The 26,599-nt window shown below is 41.5% G+C and overlaps 1 protein-coding gene across 4 annotated transcripts in view; it reads left to right on the forward strand.

Annotated features, from left to right (window-relative positions):
* REV3L (REV3 like, DNA directed polymerase zeta catalytic subunit) overlaps positions 1-26,599 on the forward strand; it is a 696,072-nt gene that overhangs the window by 93,984 nt on the left and 575,489 nt on the right. For all 4 annotated transcript variants that reach the window (XM_033939819.1, XM_033939820.1, XM_033939822.1 and 1 more), the window contains one exon: positions 23,059-23,248. In XM_033939819.1, the coding sequence (XP_033795710.1) occupies positions 23,059-23,248 (190 nt within the window). The remainder of the gene's footprint in view (positions 1-23,058; positions 23,249-26,599) is intronic.

The raw sequence follows: 26,599 nt of genomic DNA on the forward strand, positions 1-26,599 counted from the left end.
AGCTTTCTGCATTCTAAGTCCTCTCGGTATGATCTCTCTTTTGCAATAGTCAACCAAAGAGGCACTGTGCAGTTCCTGTCTAATTAAACCTTTGTGGACATTAAACAGACTATCCCACATAGATACTGTTGAAGATGATGTATCACCAGAAAAAAGGCAAGGAGCCTGTAAAGTTGATTCCCATTCTTGTTCAGTAAAGCCCAACCCTGTTTGCCATGAAGTCGCCATTTCGAAACGCTTGATAGTTTAATAATGGTTACTATATACAAGGCAAGCTGAATATCTTTAAATTTATAACCACACAAGATGATATTCATATAGTAGTACTATCAGAAATATAGTGCTCAACTCATTTCAATAATGAAAACGGTATAGACCTCAGTGTTTCCTAAGATAAATCTTGTGAAACAACCTATGTCAGTAATCATACTAACATAGGAAATACATCCTTGGTCTAGTTATTTACCGTACTTTTTATGTCCAAAAATTTTTTAAATATAGTTTCAAAACTTTTTAGGAAAGTGAGCACTTATCTTATTTTCTTCTGATGACTCAAAACCACCGCAGTTGCAGTTTTAGCGGTATATACATACACCGCTTATGATCAGTATCAAAATTGGTAAATATTCCAACTGCGGTGGTTTTGAGTCATCAGAAGAAAATAAGATAAGTGCTCACTTTCCTAAAAAGTTTTGAAACTATATTTAAAAAATTTTTGGACATAAAAAGTACGGTAAATAACTAGACCAAGGATGTATTTCCTATGTTAGTATGATTACTGACATAGGTTGTTTCACAAGATTTATCTTGGGAAACACTGAGGTCTATACCGTTTTCATTATTGAAATGAGTTGAGCACTATATTTCTGATAGTACTACTATATGAATATCATCTTGTGTGGTTATAAATTTAAAGATATTCAGCTTGCCTTGTATATAGTAACCATTATTGGACTATAAATTAAGCCAGGTGTACACCTGGCAGGGCCTCCGCGTGTGCGGATCGCCGGACTTGATGGACCGAAGGTCTGATCCGGAGATGGCAGTTCTTATGTTCTTATGTTCAGAGTCTTGACTTCGAGGTGAACTTTCCCATGTCTCACCTCTGTCCGTCCCAGTCTCTCGAGTTCATCGGAGCGATCCTGGACACTGTTCGTCTCCGCTCCTTCTTGCTTCGGTCTTGCCAGGAGGCCCTTGTCCGTTTGTGCCGAATGGTGACCCATCTGCACTCGGCGCCGGCTCGGCTCATGATGGTCCTCCTAGGTCACATGGCCTCCACGGTTCACATGACTCCTTTTGCCAGACTTCACCTCCGTATTCCTCAATGGACTCTGGCGTCCCAATGGAACCTGGTTCGGGATCCTCTCTCTCGACGCATTGTTGTGACTCCTTTGTTGCGGAGATCTCTCCGTTGGTGGTTGCTCTCTTCCATTCTTTCCAGAGGTTTTCTGTTTCGTGGTCCACCTCCGCAGAAGGTCCTCACGACGGAATCGTCGACCTATGCTTGGGGGGCTCATCTGGACGGTCTACGCACCCAGGGTCTGTGGTACCATGCCGACCGCCTTTATTACATCAATCTTCTGGAGCTTCGAGCGATTTTCCTCGCTCTGAAAGCTTTTTGTCACCTATTTCGCGACCGAGTGGTGCTGGTTCGCACGGACAACCAGGTCGCCATGTATTATATCAACAAACAGGGGCCACGGGTTCCAGGTCCCTGTGCCAGGAGGCGCTGCAGCTCTGGGATTGGGCCATCCGTCACAACATATTTCTTCGAGTGGTCTATATTCAGGGCCAGCGGAACTGTCTGGCAGACAAGTTGAGTCGTATTCTGCAGCCTCACGAGTGGTCTCTCCACTCCTTAACCCTGCATCAGGTGTTTGCTCGTTGGAGGACTATGGATATCGATCTGTTCGCGTCCCCCCTCAATCACAAGTAGCCCCGCTTCTGCTCCAGGGTTTACACCCCTCTCAGGATCGAGGCGGATGCCTTTCTTCTGGATTGGATGGACAGGTTCTTGTATGCGTTCCCTCCGTTCCCTCTGATTCTGAAGACTCTTGTCAGGCTCAAGTCTTCGCATGCCACCGTGATAGCTCCTCGGTGGCCCTGGCAACCATGGTTCTCCCTTCTGTTACAACTCAGTTCCAGGGAGCCCCTTCCTCTGCCTATTTTTCCTTCTCTGCTTTCACAGAGTCAGGGTTCTCTCCTTCATCCCAACCTCCAGTGTGTGCACTTAACAGCTTGGTTCCTCGAGACTTGATGCCCTTTTTCCAGTTCTCCCAGCCTGTTCTAGATGTCCTGGAAGCGTCTCGTAAGGAGTCCACTCGCCAATGTTATCATCAGAAGTGGACCCGTTTTTCCTCCTGGTGTGCTGGTCGACAGCTGGAGCCTCTATCTGCCTCCTTATCTGCTGTCCATCTGCTGTCCTGGATTATCTGTTACACTTGTCTGGCACTGGACTCCAGTCCTCTTCAGTTCGAGTCCACCTTAGTGCTATTGCTGCTTTTCATCAGCCAATTGATAGGAAGCCTATCTCTGTTCATCCTGTGGTTTCCCGCTTCATGAAAGGACTTTTCCATTATCATCCGCCCCTCAAACCTCCTCAGTGGTTTGGGACCTTAACGTGGTCCTCGCTCAATTGATGAAACCCCCGTTTGAGCCGCTAGCGCGGGCTCACTTGAAGTATCTTACTTGGAAGATTGTGTTTTTTATTGCTCCAACTTCTGCCCTTCGGGTCAGTGAGCTTCAAGCCTTGGTTGCGGACCCCCCCTTCACTGTCTTCCATCATGATAAGGTGGTCCTCTGTACCCATCCTAAGTTCTTGCCTAAGATTGTTTCTGATTTTCACATCAACCAATCCATTGTTCTTCCTGTGTTTTTTCTGAAGCCCCATTCTCACCCTGGTGAGGTGGCTCAGCATTCTCTTGATTGTAAGCGTGCGCTGGCCTTCTACTTGAAGCGCACCGCTCCTCACCGTATTGCTCCCCAGCTGTTCATCTCTTTCGATCCCAATCACTTGGGTTGCTTTGTTTCTAAGCAGACCATTTCTAACTGGTTGGCCGCTTGTATCTCTTTCTGTTACGCTCAGGCTGGTCTCTCCCTACCAGGTCGAGTCACGGGCCACAAGGGTGATGGCGGCGTCTGTTGTTTTCCTCCGCTCGACTCCCATCGAGGAAATCTGTAAAGCTGTCACTTGGTCCTCGGTTCATACGTTCACCTTGCAATACTGTCTGGATGCTTTCTCCAGGCGTGATGGCCGCTTTGACCAGTGTGTTTTGCAAAATCTGTTCTCCTGAATTGCCAACTTTCCCTCCATCCCGTTATAGTTAGCTTGGAGGTCACCCACATGTAGAGAATATGCTGCCTTCTTGTCCTGGGATAAAGCACAGTTAGTTACCGTAACAGGTGTTATCCAGGGACAGCAGGCAGATATTCTCGCAACCCACCCACCTCCCTGTGGTTGGCTTCTTTGCTTGCTATCTGAACTGAGGAGACACTGAGGAGACGCATGCCCTAGGCAGGGTGGGAGGGGCATGCACGCATGCGTGGGCCAATCGCAAGCCTGAAGGTCTTCGAGCAAGTCGCTTGCGAAAATGTCCGCTAGGGGGGTTCCGTCGGTGACGTCACCCCACATGGTATAGAATATCTGCCTGCTGTCCCTGGATAACACCTGTTACGGTAACTAACTGTGCTATCCTGCCTGTCTTGGATTTAGAACCTTTGTTGACTTGATATAAGAGACCAATTGCTCTAAAACTATCTGCTCTGTCAGTTTTGCTAAAAAGGAAAGATTTGAAACTGGCCTATAACTAGCTAGATTAAATATATCTAGATCTTTGTTCTTCAAAATAGGTTTAATAACTGCCTTTTTCCAGCATACTGGGACCTCACCCTTATTTAAACTGTTATGTATCATATTTAAAGCCAAAGCCGATAGCCCATGTCTAGAGCACGATAGCCATTGTGACGGGATGGGATCTAATTCACAAAAAGTAACATGCAATTTACTCAACAGTTTCTCTAGTTTTGTCAAAGTAGGCAGTTGAAAAGTTTGATTTTCCTATTTTTATACGATCCTCTTTTGATTCATCCCTATCTAACTCAACACTATTTGATGTTCCATTTTTTCCTCTTGATGGTAAAAGTAAAATTTTAGAGAGAAAAAAATCAGTTAGCACATCTGCCTCTGGCATTATTCTAGTTCTATTATTAGACTCCCCCTTTTTTTAAGCTGATACTATAGAAAATAGTTGTTTAGTTGGAATTCTTGCATCTTTTATTTTCCGTAGAAAATAATCTTTTTTTGCTTTCTTTATCTCCCTATTAAAAATGCTTTGGATATTCTTACACTGACTTAAAGCTGAACTATTTCTTTTTCAAAATTCTTTCTGCCCATCTTAACTGTCCCTTATGAAACCATTTATTTTGAGTCTTTGGTTTTCTCTCTCTCAATGGTGCTAGTCCATCTGATACTTCCTGTAAAACCTTACTCCAAATATCTACCTGATCCTCTAATATAGCTTCCAGAAACTTAAGGAAAAAAGGGGATATCTCATTTAATTGAATAGAATGCAATGACCTACAATATCTTATCTTTGCTGACCCACTATTCTTATCAACTTGATTACCCAACATTATATTCCAACTGACTGCATAATGATCACTCCACGAAAGAGGTTCAGTCTCATCTGCCGTCATCTACTATGTTATGTCTCTATCCTCACCAAATTATCATTACCAATATTATCAGAAGTTAACACTAAATCTAATGTATGTCCCTTTTGATGAGTTACCATATAAACTCATTGTTTCAATTTAAAATCGGCTAATAAAGATAAGAACAATCTAGTTCTGTATTCATTTACCATGTCAATGTGAACATTAAAGTCTCCTACTATTAATAACCTAGAATATCATACCGTTAAATCTGCTATAGTCTGATATGTATTATTCCAAGTTTTCACTGGTAATCCTGGGGGGCAGTAAAACACTGCCAAATAGATTGGGCACTTCCTCCTGATCTGAACCAATAATAGTTCCATTACATCTAAATCCACAACTGATTAGTCATACATTGGAGAGAAATCAGCAAGCATATATGTTTTTGGCCATTTTTATATTTGCCAGCATAAACAATGTTTGAAACATAGAAACATGATGGCAATAAAGCCGAATGGCCCATCCAGTCTGCCCATGTGAAAGGGATTCTCTCTGTAGACATAATAGGGCTGATTCTTTAAATGATGCCTAAATCGGCCGGTGCCTAGAAAAATGACCCCAGCCACGTGTCACTTACACTAAGGCACCGTTTACAGAATCGCACTTTGTGGCATGTATCTAATCTAATCTAATCTAATCTAGTCTTCGATTTATACTGGGTCATCTCCTAGCAGAGCTCGACTCTGTTTACAAGTAATTAAAGACCAGCAAAAAAAAAAACAGACAAGAGCATAAGAGAAAATAAGTGTTGTAGAGCAATAAATTTGTTGAATCTTTAGGTAAACTGTTCAAGTATTGTGTAAATAATAAAGCTTTTAGGACTTTACGAAATTGTTGTAACTGACCTATCAATCTGACAGAATCAGGAAGCCCATTGCACAATTGTACCAGTTTATAATGAAAGATTGACTGAGTTTCCTGGTCGATTTAAGTCCTTTGAAGGAAGGGAACAGTAGTTTATATCTCTGTGTATTCCTCGAATGGCAAGATCTAAGGGTATTCCAGTATAAAGAGACCAAAGGGCCAAATATTCCATAAAGAAGCTTAAAAATGATGCAGGTGCAATTAAACTGGATCTTAAAACGGATTGGGAGCCAATTAAACTTTCTTAACAGAGGAGAGACATGATTGTACTTTCTCTTCCCAAAGATGAGTTTAGCTGCCGTATTCTTAAACTACCTTGTTTGATACCTAGATTTATCCCAGGACAAGCAGGCAGCCCATTCTCATATATGGGTGATGTCACCGACGGAGCCTCGATGCGGAAACCTTTCATGCAGACTTGCTTGAAGAAACTAGAGGTTTTAAGTCAGCTGCACCGCGCATATGTGAGTGCCTTCCCGCCCAGCACAGGGCGCGTCTCCTCAGTTTTCTGCGGAGCTGAGAAGTCCGTCTTTGACTCTCTGCGTTTAACTTACTTACTTCGTGCCTTCTCTCACCGCGGTTTGTGTTATTTTTCTTCACAAATCGCTGTACTTACTGTATTTTATTTCTAGTTTAAAAAAAAAAAAAAAAAAAGTATTTCCTCCTTTCGGCTGCCGGGGCAGGCTGCTCGGCTGCAGCCCAGGGGCTTCGACCTTGCAGCGGCTGTTTTTCCTTCTATGTCCCGACCAGCTACAGGCTTCAAGAAGTGTAGCCAGAGCCAGCATTCAATTTCTCTCACGGACCTACATAGCAGGTGCCTCAAATGCCTTGGGCCATAACATCACCCGAAGTCATGAGAGCGCTGTGCTACTCTTCAACCTCGAGCCCTTAAACGTCTTCTACTTTCAGTGGTGAAGCTCTTCCCGATGGATTCGACCACTTCCTCGACTCCAAAGCCGACCTCGGTTTCGCCTTCAACCGAGGGCCCTCCTGCCTCCACTGCTTTGACCTCGAGCCTCATCAGACCTTCCTCGTTTGCAGCGGCTCTTTCAACGATGACGTCTGCTGCATCTTCCCCTGTATCCTCAGGTCAGATAGCTCAGCAGACAGTTCCACCGGTGATGCTTAAGGTGCCTAAGACTTCTAAGTCAAAACACATTTCCAGTGCCTCAGTGGAACCTCCAGCCAAGGCAGGTGGTCCGGTTTCAGACGCGGATCCATCCTTGCCGGCTTCTTTCCAGACCATGTTAGAGCAGCAATTTGTTCAGTTCCTCACCAAAATGGGACTGAAGCTAGCTACTCTAATCCAACCTGGGCATTCTGCAAACTCCCATGAGGTTGAGCCTCTTCCTATGCCTCAGTCTGAGTCTACACACTCTATGCAGGGAGCAGAGTCTCTGCGAGTGTCTGGTCTGGCATCTAAGCACGTGAAGCAAGGAGCAGATTCTTTGCAAGTGCCTCGGCAGGAATCCTCACACTCTATACAAGGAGCAGAGTCTTTGGGAGTGCATCGAGGTTCCTCCATCAAGCCTGTGGAACTTCGATCCACAGCCTCCAGACCTATCCATTCTTTGGTGGCATCGGCTGCTTCTCTCTCCGGGGCGAAGTCTCCTTGATCTTTGAGATCTGCTTCCAAGCACCGTTCTCACCGACGATCAAGGCATCCTTCCAGGCATAGTTCTTCTTCTAAAGAGCATCCTTCAACTAAGCCTCGATCTACATCTACTTCTACTAGACCACCGACTCCTCGATCGAGGTCTCCACTTCCAAACCTCGAGGACTCAGCGGTTTCGATTGCTTCGTCCAAGTCTCCCTAATCCAACTGGGCAAGTACAATAGACTGTACCAGCACTGAAAAATGATCTTGATGAAATAATGATCTGACTTTCCTTAAAACACTTTTTTACCAAAAAGTTTATCTGTTCATGAAATGTGAGTGATGAGTCTAGGACAATAACCAGCACTCTGGAAGAAAAATCTATCTAACGAAATACCTGTTTTTAGTGTGACAGAGACTGGAAGATTTTCCAATTTTGGCCCAACTCAAAGTAATTTAGTTTTGGCAGCGTTCAGTTTCATTTGAATGGAGAGTGCCCACAATTGAAGTTTAGAAATGCAACAGTCTATACTTGAGACTAAGTTGTTGATTAGGATCAATTTCCAGTAAAATTAGGATATTGTCTACTTATGTAATATAGTCTCTACAGATTTGAGACAAAAGTTTTTCAATGAGGTAATATAAATATTAAACAGTATCGGCGACAAGGGGGAACCCTGTGGTACTCCACAGCTCGGTTTCCATGAAGAGGATGTCACACCACCCAAATATACCTCGTAAGATTGTAATGATAAGAATTTACTAAACCAGTTCAGAACTGCTTGATTTAAACTAATATTTGATAACATACGGATCAAGATATCATGATGGACAACATCGAACGTGCCCGACAAGTCAAATTGCAGGAGTACTGCATATTTATTTTGCATAGAATTTTGAATCTATGTAAAAACTTAACACCTGAAATATAGGTGAGTGTTTTAAAGGCTTATATTTCAGGCATCTAAATTTTTGGAGAATCGTGTTTTGTGCTGTCTAAGTCATGCCCCACCCAGGGAAATGCCCACTTAGGATTAGATGCCGCTAAACGCATTGCGATAAGCACCTATCGCACAATTAAAATTTTTATGTTATCAAATATTGAGGCTATTAAGGGTATTTTGCCAATTAAGTTGGGCGTCTAAGAAGCACCTAACTTTAGGCGTTCTGTATGTGGGATGAAAATGGGATTATCTTGGATGAGTTTTGAGTCAATGTTTTTTAAAAATAGAAAACCAGTTAAAGGCTGCAGAATGTTGGCCAGTATTTTATTCCAAAAGCCCCTTTTTTAGCATTGTGGCATAGAGCAACTCGGGCAGTTCCAGGAAACTAATGGAAATAGCTGCCATTTTTAAAATTTTGGTTTCTAAGGCATCTGTTCAGTCAAAGGCTCCAAGTAGACAATGACACCAAAAGGTGCCTTCTAAGCTACCTGCCTTAACACAATCATTCTAGAAGTCTTCCCACATACAGTGTTTCTTCTGAAACCACCCTCTTATCGCACCGTTTCTGGCAGACATGTTTCCTTTTTGTAATCAAGACACTTAAGATTGAACATGTTGCAGTAACTGTTTCCTTGTCTGGAGCTATACCTTCCTGAATGGAGGTAGAGAAAAACTGATCTCTTCCAATGAACTCACTGGTATAACTTGCTGGTGCTCTGTGGAAAACTCCAGTATTTCATCTACTTCTATCACGCTGGGAGATGTGTTACAGACCTGGCACACATAGTGGCATTTTTTGCCTGTTTATAATTTAGCAATGATTTTTTTCCTGCTTTGGATCTAGCACCTGTTCTGATCTCCCCCCTCCCCAGCCTGCAAGTCTAATACCTCTTCCCTCAGCACTGCCGGTCCACTAAACTTGTCCTGGTGTGGCTCACTGGTAGAGCTGTTGCCTCTGCACCCAGAGGTTGTGAGATCAAATCCCAGTGCTGCTCCTTGTGACCCTGGGCAAGTCACTTCATTTTCCAGTGCCAGAGCAACAAAAAGGTGGTATACATGTCCCCATTCCCTTCCCTTGCTGAATACTTCACTGACAGCAGGAGCAACATGCTTCCTGGGCCTACCCAGAGCCTTCCATCTGTAGCATCCGGCCCATCTGATCTAACTTCCTGTTTATGCATGGGCAGAACGCTGCAAAGGGTCAACTCAGACAGCCTGTTACTGCTGCCACTGGTGGTACTGGTGAGGAACTGGGTTTTGGTGGACTGCTCTCGACACTAATAGGCTGCTCTCGACACTCATAGGCTCCCTGCGCTAAAAACCGCTTTTGTGGTTTAGTAAAAGGGGACCATAGTGTAAAATATAGATAGCAGATATAAATTCTCAAAACGGACACATTTTGATCACTAAATTGAAAATAAAATCATTTTTCCTACCTTGTTGTCTGGTGATTTCATGAGTCTCGTTGCACTTTCTTCTTCTGACTGTGCATCAAATCTTTCTTCCCTTCTTTCAGCCTGTATGCTTCCTCTCCTCCAGACCTCATTCCTTCCCCAAACTTTTTCTTCCTCCCTCCCTGCCCCCCTTTCTTTTTTCTCTCTTCATGCCCCCTTTCTTTTTTTCTGTTTCTCTTCTTTCCTGCCGTCGCCATCGGATAACAGGCCCCAAAGCTGCCGCCGCCCCAAGCTCTCCCTGCTTCCCTGCGTTGGGCCGACCAGGATTCCTCTCCCCAACGTCAAATCTGCCGTTGGGGAGAGGAACGCTGATCGGCCCAAGATCGTGAACCCTGCCTTCGCGGAAACAGAAAGTAGGAAGGACCCGGCAGCAAGAAGAGCAAATTGTAAGCTTCACTGACCTGTCTCCTGCCTTAGCCCGTAGCGAACGCATGCTCCGGGGCTCTAACATGTGCGTGCCGGCTTCCCTTCTCTCCCCCCCGGACATAACATCCGGTTTCGGAGGGAAGAGAAGGGAAGCCGGCACGCACACGTTAGAACCCCGGAGCATAAGTTCACTATGGGCTAAGGCGTGAAATCTCCAAGCTGTTTTTTTTTTTTTTGGTGTTGAGCAGCCCTGGCGGCAGCAGCAGAATTCACAGCAGATGATAGCCGGGCGGTCATCTAAATCAGTGTTCTTCAACCACCGGTCCATGGACCGGTGCCGGTCCACAGAAATTTCTTGCTGGTCCACAGGGCTGGCATGTGCATCAGGCCCAAAACTGTGTTCTTCAACTGCCGGTCCGCGGTGCAATCGATGTGTTGTTAATAAGATTATATTGTGTGTATGTATGAAAAATGAATGGAAAAAATAGTGTTACAATTAGGACTATGGGGGCAAGGTCTGGGGTGGAGATTGGGTAAAGATGGGCAGGGGCTGGCCCACAACTTAGCCCAGTGTTCTTCAACCACCGGTCTGCGGACCGATGCCGGTCCACAAAATAATTCTTTTATTTCTGCTGGTCCATAGGTGTAAAAAGGTTGAAGAACACTGATCTAAATTACCCAGGCGGACCGCCCGGCTAAAAGGCCCTAGTGAGAACACTGCATATGATTTACATTCTGTTTGTGTGTGCTCAGCCTTGTAAAAGAAAATCTCTTCCAAGCCTGTCCTTTTAATGGGTTGATGAAGCATTGTTCATCTGACCCTCACTGAATTTAGAGATACCTGGGTGAATGTTTTTGCTTGAGCATCTGTAAGGAGGTAATTTTATCTCTGACATCTCACCTGGGAAAACCCTATTTAGAGTGCATCCAGAGCTAATATGAAGGGTCATGTTTCATCCAAACTATCATCATCCCAGGAGTCATGGATAAAAAAAAGTCAAAAAATGCTATCAGCAAACCAGCTGAACAAAGGTCTGTAGCTGTCAGTCCAGCTCATACCGTTTTTGCAGATTTGATGGGCTCTGCAGTTATTTTCTCAATTTCTTGAAAAACAGAAGACATAAAACTTCTCTCATTTTAATGTCTAAAAATTATCCCTTTTACTTACCAAGAAAATAACCACTCCAAACTGGAAAGGGAAGTTATTTGAGAGGGGCATTTACTATGATTAAATACATTTTTCTTTATTAAACTGACTTGGGGCTTCTTTTACAAAGCCATGCGGCAAGCACTCTGACGTCTGTTAATTCCCTATGGATGTCGGAGCAATTACCATAGCAGCAGCCACTTGCGCAGCTTTGTAAAAAAAATAAATAGTGGAGTGTTATTGAAGTATAACAAAAAAAGAATTTAATGAACAGTCATCTAGAGACAAAAGATTTATACTGTACATTTAAAATATTCTCATTACTCTAGTTCTTTAATTTTTATTGAAACCACACCTGAAAATAGAAATATAACCAGCTGATAAACCTGCAGAAGCAGTAGTCAGAAAGTTCTACCGAATATTATAACATGCTCATACCTGTGGAGACACAAAAGCCATTAAGATTCTGTCTCAGTTGGGAGTGACGATAAATTTTCTGCCTAAAAGAATACAATAAACAATTTTAAAAACAAAATACACCAATGCAGGATTGTAGTACTCCACAACAGGAGTTTTCAGTGTTCGCTCCCATGCTTCTCCTTAAATATTTAGATATTCTAACCTGATTTTATCATTTTCTTTACTTGAGAAACCTGCCTTGTGCCTGTTCACGTTATCTTCAACCCTCCTCTCTTGAGTCTTTTTCCCCTTATTGAGAATCTCCCTTTCCCCCATCTTTTTCTTCTTGTGGGTTTGAACTCTTGCAGTAAGGAATTTTTTACTTCACTGCAGCCTCTAACTATGCCATAATGTCTGGCATGCCACTTGAGTGGTTTCCAATAAGCAGATCTTAGAACTGGTATTTACTGAAAGGACTGCTGAATAGAACCAAAGGATTTAATGACTGAGTAATTTTGATCCAGAATGAGTTGGGCAGAAACTTCATCCTGTAGTAAAAACATTGAACTTGTTGCAAGTGTTTGGAACAGCTGTGGTCCAGCTTGTCTGGTTGGAGAGTTCATATCAGGACACTGCAGTAGAGAAAGCATAAACACTTTCTTTGTCTTGTTCTTATAAGGTTGCGGCACTGCACAGCTGATCTGTAGGCTGAATGCTTATTCCAGTGCAAAAGGTGAGACATTCTAGACAAGTGGGTAGTGTCCCCATGGCTGCGTGCCATCTGCAGAATTTCTTCTGTAATTCACTGAGCTCCTTAGCTCCACCCACAGTTTGTCCCTTCTGCACGTGTTTTAGTATTTTATTAAGTGTTTTGAGTCCTTTTTTCCTTGGGATTCTTGTGCTCAGTGCGTTTCTTTCGCTTTGCTTTTATTGAGAACACAAAGTCTTCTGTCTGTACCTGACAGGCCAAACCCAGTGGGTCCCTGTTAGCCAGCCTGCTTAGTTTCTTTGGAACTCGGGACCGTTCCTGAAGTTGTCTCACCTGCTGTTAAGCAGGACCGAGCTCAGGCTGTTAGGTGCCCTTAGGGGAGGTGCAATCAGGCATGGGGGTCTGACTGGCAGTCTGAAGATCAGCTTTGCAGAGCCATTCCCAGCATGAGGCAGTGATTCTCTAATCCAGCTACTGTAAGAGAGCTGAGTCAGGCTGCAGCAAAGATCTACAAACAGGCCACAGGCTGTTACACCTGGTGAGATGGATTGGGGGAGGTCTGAAAAGTGAGGTTTTCAAGGTTTCTGCATGCCCCTTGTGTTCCCCCACCTGAAAAATCCTAAAATCGCCATTTTAAAAAAAAATTGAGATTTTGGCGCAAATTTCACAGTGGATTTGTAGCGATTTCTCACCCCCCCAAAAAAAAAAAGCTCTCTGCTTCTCCAAAACTACAATTTTTGCCTCAAATCTTGTTGGGATGGAGTCCTTAGGCTCACCTAATGTGAATTCTTGCCAGGATTGCTTAAATTAGGTGCTACAGGAACATTCTTGTGCCATGTGTTGTGTGGTGCAGCCGGGAGGAGTGGCACTGCAAAGCTTAGCCTCTCCCCTGGTCAGCTAGGTAACAAAACACTCGGCTAGCCCGGTGGGGCAGCCTTCTTCATTTTGGGGGCTTGGCACGGCTTATCACTTAGAATTTTGATTAAGCGATCAATCAAATTTTAAATAAAACTTGAAAACTTATGGTTAACATAAGAATTTGCCTCCGCTGGGTCAGACCAGAGGTCCATCGCGCCAAGCAGTCCGTACCCGCGGCGGCCCATCAGGTCCATGACCTGTCATGTTTACTTGATTTAGCCCTATAGCCCCCTTGTTTTTATCTTTACTCTTTCCATACTTTTATCTACCCTTATCTATCCTTATCATGACTGCGGTCCATTCGCAGCTTCTGAATTAAACACATGGTTTAGTCATCAGAGGGAGTGGGAGACTTTCTCTGAGTTTCTGCAACAGTTGTAAAAAAAAAAAAAAAAATGTAGGGGAAAATTTTCAAAACAGGCGTTCTTCCCTGCGCAGTCCCGCTCCATATCCGCTGTGTCTCCCAGTGGCATTGCGTCTCTGGGCATGTCCTTGTCTCAGTCAGCCTTTATTCCTGCTCTGCCTGATCCTGGTCTTTATGCTGATCACTAGTCTGCTGACCCCTTATTTCAAGGTGCAGCGCTTCCAAGGACGGGAGACCAGGGACTGTATGCTGGATCTTTGGATCCTTCAGGGTCTCTAGGACTTGGGGTTGATCCCACATTCAGTTTGCAGCTTTGCCGAATCTTATTTCTGAGTCTTTGCTGGAATTGCATTTGGCCACTCAGCTGGCTCTGTCCTTTTCTACCTCCTGGCTTTATGGTGTGCACTCGCGATCTTCCACCTTTTCCTGGCACCCTGATATGACCATTTTAATATCAGAGCAATGTGACTACACTTCATCCGTATTCGTGGTGGATGTGGGCGGAACATAGCCGCGAATATGGAAAAACCACAAATAACTTTTATATATTATTCGTGGTTTTTTGTAACAGTTTGCGTTTTTACTATTCAAACAATGAATAACTACATCTGAAGGGCCAGCAGAGAAGCCAAACCATCCCTATCAGGAATCACTCACCATGCAAACTGCCCCAGCTTGTTCAGGAAAGCAAGCACCGAAACTCCGAGCTCCCCGAACCTCTGGTCCCCATAGAAAAGGAGACAGCGCAGGATCAGGAGCTCAATGCGGCTCATTCTGGCTTCGGCTTCTGCACTGGCACTCATTGGCCTACAGCCAGGGCCAAGGGGAGTCTACCCCAGAGACCGCTTCGCGCTTCTAAGCCATGCCCTCAAACACTGATGAGCACCTTTTCTGTTCCGGGAGTTCTCCTAGCCTGCCAATAGTCTCTACTTTGCGTTTCCAGTCCCGCCCACAGGCACAGCCCTGTGCCGCCAGGCCATTTCCCCGAGACCCATGAGCTACAAATCCCACCCTGCATGTTTCAAGTTTCAAGTTTATTAGATGGCTTGATTGACCGCCTTAAACAAAGTTTCTAAGCGGTGTACATTTAAAAAGTTACATAGGTTGGGTAACAAAACAGTCCATACAATTAATAAATAAACTTATTGTGCTAAAAATTAACATTGTTAAACACGAGGTAAGGAGGGATGAAATACAATTTGAAAGTAAAGAGGAGACATCAATGGAAAATACAAAAGGGTAATAAGACATTTGAGGGGAATAAAATAAACAAAACAATAAGATAAAAGATTAACTTGCAAATGCATCTCTAAAAAGGAAAGTTTTTAACTCGTTTTTAAATTTTACAAACTCTTTCTCCTCCCGTAAAAACATAGGGAGGGCGTTCCATGTCTGCGGTGCCGTACAAGAGAAGATAAATTGTCTCCTTGTGTTGATAATTTTTAGGGAGGGAATAGATAAAAGATTTTGTTCGCTAGATCTCAAGGTTCTCTTTGCAGAGTAAGGGATAAGTAATCTAAATAAAAATGCTGGGGTCTTATTATATAAAGTTTTAAAAGTAATTGTACATAATTTCAAGTAAATTGTACATAATGTCAAGTTTCAAGTTTATTTTTAACTTGTTGAATCGCTTAATTTAAATTGCTAAGCGATTTACAGATTAAAAAATAGGTACAACAGATTAATTATAAAAGAATACATAAATTTAACACATTATCATACAGAATAATAAATAAAGTCATACAAACTAACAGACACATGGGGAAAGAAAGGGTAGAACTACAATCGTATATATTAAAGAAAACATAAATGGAAAAATACATCAGGTAAGGGAAATCACAGGGAAATAAAAAGATAAAAAAGAAAAATTTTAATAAAAATCCTTAATTAAGTTCACACATCAAACGCATCTTTAAAAAGGAAACTCTTTAAGCTGCTTTTAAACTGTCAATCCTACATCCCTGCTAGAGCTGCGGAGCAGGTGAAACCAGACGAACGGCTTCGGCGTGCTTCTTTTGTAACTTCCAGTTTTGTTAATTTCCTTGCGCTAAAATTAAATGTGCACGTACAAGATTAAAAATCACGAATAAGCGAAACCGCGAATACGGAGGGAGAAGTATCTAGAATGTGCTCTTCTGTTAGTGAGGACTAGTGCTGCCCGATTTCCGATTCGAATCGATTCGTTTTGTAAAAAAATTGGCCTGGCCGATTCGATGACCAACTCTCCTTCCCCTATCTCCTAAAGCAGGAGCAGCAATGCTGCCTCTTGCTGGCTGTCCACTGCCGTTTGAGGGAGGCGGATCAGTTGGGAAGGCACAGAGGGGTAGAATCCGGGCAGGTTTCGGAGCGAGAGGGAGGGGACACCGTCGGCAGGAGGGAGCATGAGCTGGGCACCACTGAAAGCTGGAGACGCGTGCACTGGAGGTGTGAGCTGGGCGTTGCTGAGAGCTGGAGGTGCGAGCCGGGCCCTTTGGACTTCCATCTGCCATTCGCATCCTGAGCGGCAAGTTGTGCAAGGGTATGGGAGCTTACTCTGCCCTCTACTACTGTGGCAGGAGCCAGGCCATTTAAATGTGCTAGCGCTTAACGACCTTTGGGAAGCGACTGGTGAAGAGACTAAGAGTTGAATACTTCTAGAAGATAGTGTAGGTTTACCATTTTCCTTTCTCTGGAAAAATTTTGTTCTACGTTAATACCTTTCAAGTATTTGAACATCTGAATCGTATTCCCCCGTCCCTCCTTTCCTCTAAGGTAACATACATGGTAGCATAGTAGATGACGGCAGATAAAGACCCGAATGGTCGATCTAGACTGCCTAATCTGATTCATTCTAAAAATTTGTTGGGGTATACATATTCAGGGCTTCCATTCTCTCCTCATACGTCTTTTGTCGCAAACTTCCTATCATTTTCGTCGCCCTCCTCTGGACTGCTTCAAGCCTTTTTGTGTCCTTCGCCAGATACAGTCTCCAAAACTGAACACAATACTCCCAGGTGGTGCCTCACCAATGACCTGTACAGGGGCATCAGCACCGTTCTTCTACTGGTTACACCTCTCTTTATACAGCCCAGTATCCTTCTGGCAGCTGCCATGGCCTTGTTGCACAGTTTTTTCAGACACTATATTACCCCAAGGTCCCTCTCCCCATCCATGCATATCAGCCTCTCACCTCCCAGCATGTACAGCTCCTTCCGATTATTAATCCCCAAATGCATTACTCTGCATTTCTTTGCATTGAATTTTAGTTGGCAAATATTAGACCATTCCTCTAACTTTTGCAGATCATTTTATGTTTTCTACTCCCTCCTCGGTGTCTACTCTGTTACAAATCTTGGTATCATCTGCAAAAAAGGAAACCTTTCTTTCTAACCCTTCAGCAATGTCCCTCACAAAAATATTGAACAGGTTCAGGCCCAGCATGAACCATGAGGGACTCCATTACTCACCTTTCCTTCCACTGAGTGAATTCCATTAAGCATCACCCTCTGGCGTCTGTCCATTAACCAGTTTCTAATCCAGTTCACCACTTTGGGTCCTCTCTTCAGCCTGTCAGGTTTTTCAAGAGCCTCCTATAAGGAACCATGTCAAAGGCTTTGCTGAAATCTAAGTAAATTACATTTAGCATATGCCCTTGATCCAATTCTCTGGTCATCCAATCAAAAAATTCAATCAGGTTCATTTGGTATGATTTACCTTTAGCAAAACCATGTTGCCTCCACATAGATCTTTTTGCGTATCCCAGCAGCAACAAACTTCCACAGTTCAGCTCCAGACTACACTCACCGCATTGTTTGGAATCAGATGCCTTTCTGATAGACTGGACAGACCGATTTCTCTGTGCCTTTCCTCTGAAACCATTAATAGGGAAATTTCTATTCAAACTCAAATGGGAGCCAGTTACAATGATTCTCATCACTCCGAGATGGCCAAAACAGCCCTGGTTCCCTCTTCTACTTCAATTCAGTGCCAGGGAGCCCATCCCTTTTGGAAATTTACACAACTCTTATTCAGCTATAGCTTCAACTAATAGCCAATCTGTCAGTCAAATTGGGAAGGATTCCGGAAGACTGGAAAATGGTGAATATTACGCCGATATTCAAGAAAGGTTCGAGGGGAGATCCGGAAAACTACAGACCAGTAGGTCTGACCTTGGTACTGGGAAAGATAGTAGAGGCGCTGATAAAGAACCGCATCATTGATCACCTTGATGGACACAATCTGATGAGGACCAGCCAGCATGGTTTCAGCAAGGGAAGATCTTGCTTGATGAACTTGCTGCACTTCTTCGAGGGAGTAAACAAGCAGATAGACAAGGGTGAGCCGGTCGACATTGTATATCTGGATTTTCAGAAGGTGTTCGACAAGATCCCGCATAAATGGCTACTTTGAAAAATTGCGAGCCATGGAATCGAGAGTGAAATACTCATGTGAATTAAAAACTGGTTGGCGGATAGGAAACAGAGAGTGGGGGTAAACGGACAATACTTGGACTGGAAAAGTCACGAGTAGAATGCTGTAGGTGCTTGGGCCCATGCTCTTCAACATATTTATAAATGACCTGGAAATTGGTACGACGAGCGAGGTGATTAAATTACAGACGATACGAAGCTATTCAGAGTAGTGAAGACGCATAAGGATTCTGAAGACCTGCAACATGACATAAACACGATCGAGAAATGGGCTGCGACATGGCAAATGAGGTTTAACGTGGATAAGTGTAAGGTGATGCATGTTGGTAACAAAAATCTTATACACGAATACAGAATATGTGGTGCGGTACTCGAGGAGACCCCCAAGGAATGAGACTTGGGAGTACTAGTCGACAAGTCGATGAAGCTGTCTGCGCAATGTGCGGCGACTGCGAAAAAAACTAACAGAATGCTAGGAATGATTAAGAAGGGGATCACAAACAGATTGGAGAAGGTTATCATGCCGCTGTACTGGGCCATGGTACACCCCCACCTGGAATAATGCATCCAGCACTGGTTGCCGTACATGAAGAAGGATATGGTACTACTTGAAAGGGTCCAGAGAAGAGCGACCAAAATGGTTATGGAGCTGGAGGAGTTGCCGTACAGTGAGAGGTTAGAGAAACTAGGCCTCTTCTCCCTTGAAAAGAGGAGACTGAGAGGGGACATGATCGAAACATTCAAGATAATGAAGGGAATAGACTTAGTAGATAGAGACAGGTTGTTCACCCTCTCCAAGGTAGAGAGAACGAGAGGGAACTCTCTTAAGTTAAAAGGGAATAGATTCCGTACAAGCGTAAGGAAGTTCTTCTTCACTCAGAGAGTGGTGGAAAACTGAAACACTCTTCCGGAGGCTGTTATAGGGGAAAACACCCTCCAGGGATTCAAGCCAAAATTAGACAAGTTCCTGCTGAACCAGAATGTACGCAGGTAAGGGTAGTCTGTTAGGGCAATGGTCTTTGACCTAAAGGCTGCTGCGGGAGTGGTCTGCTGGGCATGATGGACCACTGGTCTGACCCAGCAGCGACAATTCTTATGTTCTTATGAAGAGTTCCTACTCCACCCCAACCTACATTTGTTGGCTGTAACAGCCTGGTACCTCTCCCCAGCAAATAAATTATATCCATCTCTCTGCTCCAGTTTCAGCTATCATTAACGCTACAAGGAAACCTTCTACACAATGCTTCTATCATTTTAAGTGGACTTGTTTCACTTTATGGTGTATTTGGCAAGCTTTACTGCCAGATGCATATCCCCTGTCTTTAGTGTTGGATTACCTTTTACAGCTCTCAGACTCAGGTTTAAAGACTCCGTCAGTTAGAGTGCACATCAGTGCCTTTCACACCTTTCACAATAAAACTTTGGCTACACACCCATTAGTTTCCAAATTTATGAAGGGACTGATGCACACAAAACCCCCAATCAAAGCCCCTATATTTACTTGGGACCTCAGTGTTGTACTTTCTATTCTCATGAAGCCACTATTTGCACCAATTGGCTTCTTCGTTCCTCAAATATCTCGCATGGAAAGTGGTTTTCTTGATTTGCATTACTTCAGCTCGACATGTCTGTGAACTTCAGACACTGGTTTCAGATCTGCCTCATACAATCTTCTACCATGATAGAGTGGTCCTATATGCTCATCCCAAATTCCTACCAATAGTCATTTCAGACTTTCATCTCAACCAGTCTATAGTTCTGCCTGTCTCCTTTTCAAGACCACATTCCCATCCGTGTTAAACTCTTACTACCTTGAGTCACTACAAAGAACAAGCATCCTACTATAAAACCAAAATCAACCTTGACCCAAAAAATTACTATTCATCTCAAATACTGAAAGCAAAAAATACATCTATATTCTATTCTAAAATCCATCACTCCAGCTACTCATAGTCAAGCTATCACTACAAATGACTGCCCAACAGCCCAAGATCTTGCAGATTATTTCTGCAAGAAAACAGATGACATCTGAGAACAACTTCTTTACATTCCAACTACAGATCCTCCTAGTACTTCATTTGACAATCAACTGCCACTTGCAAAATGTTCCACCTTTAAATTGCTGTCATTGTCTGATATTGAACGACTCTTTCAAAGGGTTAATCTAAATGGATCACACTCAGAAATCACCCCTCCTTTCATCTTAAAATGATTTTTCTCATGTTTCAGACCCTTTTTACACACATTAATTCTAAATTGCTTGGAATCAGGCATTCTACTAGAAAAATGAAAAACTTCTTCAGTTTACCCAATAATTAAAGATCACAAAGCTAACTTACAAGATTCAGCAAACTACTGACCCATTGCAAATATAACATCTTTAGCCAAATTAACAGAAAGGATTGTATTCGACCAGATCTCGGACTTTGTTGAATCAAACAATACTCTGCATCCTAATCAAACCACAATGAATTTGTATAAACTTGATTTGCATATACTGTCTCCATTGTATGCAAATTTCTTTCATGCATATTCATTGTAGATATCATGAAAACCTGATTGGCAAGGGGGTACTCCAGGACTGAGTTGAGAAATGCTCACCTAGACCAAGTCTATCATTCTTATCTCCTTGGATTTGTCAGCTGCATTCGACACCATCGATCACGACTGACTGCTAAACAAATTTGCATCAGTAGGTATCTCTGGACAAATCCATAATTGGCTACAATCTTTCCTGAATGAGAGCACATCCAAAGTGATCTTTAATGATACCCTTACTATCAAGAACTCCATTGGCTGCCCCTGGGAGGTATGAATCCTGTTTAAGTTCTCTTGTCTGTGTTATAAATCAATATTTGATCTGGCCCCCACTTTCCCAATTTAATCTGGCAAGTTCTATTAGGCCCACACGAAGAATACATCTGTTCACCTATCCGACAATAAAGGCCTGCCACTACAAAAGACTCTTGGACAGAACTCTTGCCTTCCAGGCAGGCAAATGGAACGTTTGGCTTAGTAACGATATCATGCTCTCCTCATCCTACTTCAATTTTAGAAAATTGGTAAAAACGAGTTTGTTCAATCGTTTGTAAACTAAGAATCTATACAGCTCTGCTAATTCAACCAGTAACCTTAAGAACTATATAGCTTTCCACTTCTTTCATTGTATTGATGACTTGATTGTGACCTCTTCGCTGATTGTCCAGCGCTTCATGTTGTAAACCGCCTCGAACTTCCATGGCTTTGGCAGTATATAAGAATAAAATTATTATTATTATTGAAACCTTACGCTCTGAAATACGGAATACCTCAAGGATCCTTTCACTCACCACTTCTCTTCAATGTCTTCTTATCACCTCTTCTAGGTCTTTGTCATTCCATTGGCTTTACAACCTTCGCTTATGCCAATGATATTCAGCTTGTACATCCATTAAATCCCGAAAATGAAAAAAATTGAAATAAGCCATAATCTTGAGCAAGTCAAAAAATGACTTACTTCAAACATGCTATCCTTAAACTTTCCAAAAACAAAAGTCATGCTCATCTCATGGAAGGATGGGATAAACTTAAAAGCCCCTGTTACTTAATGTACAATTATAAACAGTCTACTCTATTAAAATTCTTGGAGTCATCCTCGATTTGAAACTTTTGTATCATGAGCATATAAGCAATGTAGTAAAATCTTGCTTCTGCAAATTAAGAATGATTCAGTCAGTTTCCAAATTCCTCTAACAAAAATTACTAAACATATTACTTCATTCTCTAATCATAGCAAAACTTGATTATTGCAATTCCTTACTCTTAGGTACTACAAAAAAGGGGAAAAAAAACATTTTACAAATACTGCTGTGAAGATTATTTATAATGCTAAGAGATATGACCATGTAACCCCCATTATTAGAAAAATCTCACTGGCTCCCAATCAATCATAGGATCATGTTTAAAATATTACGTCTAATGTGTAAAACCGAATCCTCAAAAGAACCACAATTATATTCCTTATACTACCCCATATACTCTCCGATCTATGGATCAAAAACTGTTAACAGTCCAATCACTGAAAATAATAGGAACCCAAAGGTTTGATATCTTCTCCATGAATGTGCCTAGGCTCTGGAATGCTATGCTAACATACTTAAGAGAGGAGGAAAACTAAAGTTCCCTCTTCAACCTCTAACTCCTCCGAAATGTTATTTCTATTTCCCTCTTTACATCCCCCCATCCTTACTGTGTTTTCCATGTATGTTAGCTTTCTCTTTTCTAAAACAAATTGTAGTTCTACCCCCGCTGTCCTTATGTACCAGTTTAGTATACATACTTGTATTGTTTAAAATATTTTTATTGTGAATAATTTTTAAGTTGTATGACTTTTTAGGTTCTTAAAAAAATTTTTTTCTTGTATTTTGCTTAGAAACACTTGATAAGTGATCAAATCAAATTTTAATAAAACTTGAAACTCATAAATGTGCTTTATCTTATTACCTGGATCAAACAAAGCCTCATAGAGCCTCTACTCAACTATTCTCATTTGATCCCAACAGACTGGGAAATCCGGTCACCAAAAGAACTATTTCTATATGGTTAGCAGACTTCATCTCCTTCTGATGTGCTTGGGCTGGGCTATGGTTGGAAGGTTGTGACACAGCTCATAAAGTTAGAACATTGGCATTCTTTTTATTTTCTCCATTCCACTTCTGTTAAATCTCTAATTTCTAATAAGACTGGTACTAAACAGAGATGTAACAGAGTTAACTAGTGCTCAAACTACAGGGTAAGCAAAAGACTGGAAAACTTTTTCTTTTTTTTCACACAAACAGAACAGCAAGCCAGAAATCTCAACAAAACAGTAAAGATTACTCAGGTAAAAAAAAAAAAAAAGAGAGAATGCAAAAGTGTTCGCTCAATCCTGGAAGATCCCAGCAGGTAGATCAGCTCACATGTATCGAGCAACAAGGGTTCTGCTAGAATAATGGCTGCATCTCTTCCCTTTTACCAGGTTCTCAGGATATGCTGCTGCGTGCTTAACAGACTATCATATCTGGATAGTCGAAAGTTATCTCAAAATGTGACCTGACTTTCTAAGCATTTCCTCCATATATTTGGATTATAAAGTCAGAATCTGTGAGTGAACATTTGAAAGCCATGTTCAGGACTTGTTCTTTTCTCCTTAGGTCAGAAGACTTGCCTGCACTTGCATGGGATCTTTCCTTACATCTATGTTCCATATGATGGACATGGGCACCAACCAGATCGATATCTGCGCCAGATGGCATTCAGCATTGATAGAGCACTTAATGTGGCTTTAGGAAACACCTCTTCTGTTGTTCAACATGTCTTTAAAGTATCTTTAGTGTCTGGAATGTAAGTATTTACTGTCCTTATGATGAAATTGGAAAAACTAGGGAAATTTCAAACTATGGACCCAGTATCATCCGACCTCTCAGGCTCAGGCAGATACTCCATATACTTTCTTTTTTAAAAAAAATCTTTATTCATTTTCTACACCCACAACAGTGCCATTAACAATTAGATGTACGTATAGTGAAACGAGATAAAGTTCAAGTTCAATTTTATTTGATGAATCGCCTATAACAATTTCTAAGCGATGTACAATAAAGCACATTCATCTTTCAGAAGAACATTAGCAATCCCTTTTTGCCCCCTCCCCCTCTAATGACTAAACAGGAAAATCTCTCTCTCTCTCTCTCTCTCTCTATATATATATATATATATTCTTTCATTAACCTTTCCCAATCTAACTTCCGTAAAAATCCTAGATAACCTCAACCCTCCCCCCCACCCCTTGGATTTGTAGGTTATAACCAGAAATGATTCATTCAACTATTATTAATAAAATTAGTCAACGGATCCCATATTAGTTTAAATACCTTATTATTACCCCGTTGATAATGTATCATTTTTCCATCCTATAACACAGCATTTTCCCATTTGATAAAACATCATCTACTGGCCATTCGAGAGGAAATCTCATTGTATTTATACTTAGCTTTTAAGAGGACCTGTAAAGTAATTTGCTCTCATTTCAAGACCAATTGTGACTCCAAATTTTTAATATTTTGTTCCAAATTAGAAAATTTCAGATTAAGTTTTTTCCTAATGTGAGCCAAATATGAAATGATTTGCTCTCTCATAGTAGCTTTAAAAGCATCCCACAATGTTTCTAAAGAGATTTCCTCTGAGGCATTGAGTTGAAAATATTCATTCATTTTTAATTGAAATTCTTCAAGAAAGTTTGAATCTGCAAGCAATGTATTGAATCTCCAAACAGGTCCACTACAATCTTGCTCTGCAAATTTAAATTCAATACACACTCCAGCATGATCTGATAAAATAATTGGATCTATGCTAGCTTTTATAACTTGTTGAGTTAATTGATAATAATAATAATAACTTTATTCTTGTATACCGCATTACCATGGAAGTTCTATGCGGTTAACAGATGAAGAGACTGTACATTTACAGCGAAGTTACAATTTCGTTAATGTTACATTAACATTTTAGACAATGCATTTTCAGTCAAGTTACATTTACATTTTAGACGATAAATTTACGGAGAAGTTAATTTTTTGCAGGTAGGTTATACATTCGGAGTAGTTATGTTTGCTATAAGTTACAACTTTCAAAACAATGGTGACAAGTCCCAGACAGTTATGACTACACTATGAGAAAGGACTTGAAATCACTTAGTGTGAACACTGTAGCCCTCAGATACCTGTGCTGCACAGTGGTCCAAAAGAACACACCGAAACGCAGATTTTATCAGGTTGGCACGTTCTCTTTCATCGGGCTAACAGTGTGTTTTTATGATATTTTTTAACTGCACTTTTTTAATTTAAACTTTATATTGAACGTTTTGTGCTCAACTTATAGTGATAGCAAACAAAAAACCACAAAGTGAAAAACTCTTAACACTTATCTTTTGAAGTTTGAAAGATTGTTTGCTGAGCAAAGTAGCTTCGGCTTGAGCTAATGGCCCAACGGGACCCGTTTCGCCTAGTGTGGCTTCTTCAGGGGTCAAATATCGTCAAGCTACCAAAATGAAAAAGTGTCTTATTAAAAGTTATACATACAAATGTTTTAAAAGACTAAGTCTTAAAAATTCTCAGCGGTACTCACCGTGTATAGCGTAATCCGCCTTTGCAGATTTAAAAATGGCGTCGGCACGCTGCCGTTTCTGCGCATGTGTTAAATACACAAAGTATGTCTACGTCATACTCTGATATCCTGTTGTAACGTCATACTATGATATCATATTGAAACCCAGTTTAACAAACTAAATGGACTAAATAAAATTATTATCAATGAATTAAGATGTTATCAATGAATTAGGATGTTCAGAAAAAATATGTTCAGAAAAAAGCATGCCAATCTATAGAACTATTTAAACCAGCCGGTTTCAAAGTTTTAAGATTGAAAATCCATTTACATTCTTTTTGATGGAGCAATTTTTGTCTATTGCCCCCTCGTGTAAGATGGTCAATTTTGTCGATACAAAAACTTTTTAAATCTTCAAATACGTGTCCTGCTTGTGTGCAGTGTTCAACGAGGGGTGCAGATAATCTTTTGTGTTTTAAATTAGATTTATGTTCCGAAAGTCTTATTTTGAAAGCTCTGGTGGACATTCCCACGTACCACATTCTGCATGGACATATTATTATATAAATAATATGGTCAGAATTGCAAGTAAGAAAATGTTGTATTTTATGCACTTTGCCTGTATTTGGATTTGTGAATTGTTTTGTAGAGACGACAGAGTCACAAAAGCTGCATTTGCCACATTTAAAGAATCCTTGTGGTAACAGCTTTGAAGTAGATGAACTTTTTTGTGCAATTGCTGCTGGAGAGAGTATGTCTTTTAAGTTTTGTTCTCTAGAAAAAGCTATTCTCAAATCTGTTTCTTGAAACAGTGGATGTGATTGTACAATTTTCCAATTAGTTCTCAGAATCGCTGCTGGAATATTACCATGTGCTGAATAGCGTAAAGTGCATGTTTGTATGTCGTCTTGTTCTGCTTGATTTTTTAAAGGGGTATTAACCAAAAGCATGTCACGATCGTAATACCTGGCTCTTTTTTGTGCATTTTTCAAAACTTGCTCTGGATATCCTCGTTGGCTCAGTTTTAATTTTAACTTTTTAGACTGAATTTTAAAATTCTTTAATGAGGAACAGTTTCTTCTTATTCTAAGGAATTGCGAAAATGGTAAATTTTTCCTTAAGTTTACAGGGTGACAACTTTTGAAGTCTAAAAGAGTGTTTCTATCCGTGGGTTTTACAAAAGTGTCAAATTCAAAATGGTCTTTATCTTGAATAATTAAGAGATCTAAAAAAGATATCTGATTTTTATCAAAATTCATGGAAAATTGTATATTGGAGTCACAGGTGTTCAGCCATGTCCGGAATTTCAGTAAATCTTGATGGTTGCCATTCCAGAGCATGAGAATATCGTCGATATAACGAAACCATTTAAAAATATGTTGTCCAAAAGGAGAATGTGAAATCCAAATTTTTTCAAAATTGTCCATGAACAAATTAGCCACTGATGGAGCAAAAGTGGCCCCCATTGCAACTCCCTTCTTTTGTTTATAGAAGCAATTGTCGAATAGAAAGAAGTTTTCTTTCATGGCTTGCCTGGCCAGAAAACAAAGAAAATCAGTTGGAATCGTATGTGGACGAGGGCGGTTATCAATGGTC

Source organism: Geotrypetes seraphini, chromosome 3, assembly GCF_902459505.1.
Source record: "Geotrypetes seraphini chromosome 3, aGeoSer1.1, whole genome shotgun sequence".
Classification (NCBI taxonomy): domain Eukaryota; kingdom Metazoa; phylum Chordata; class Amphibia; order Gymnophiona; family Dermophiidae; genus Geotrypetes; species Geotrypetes seraphini.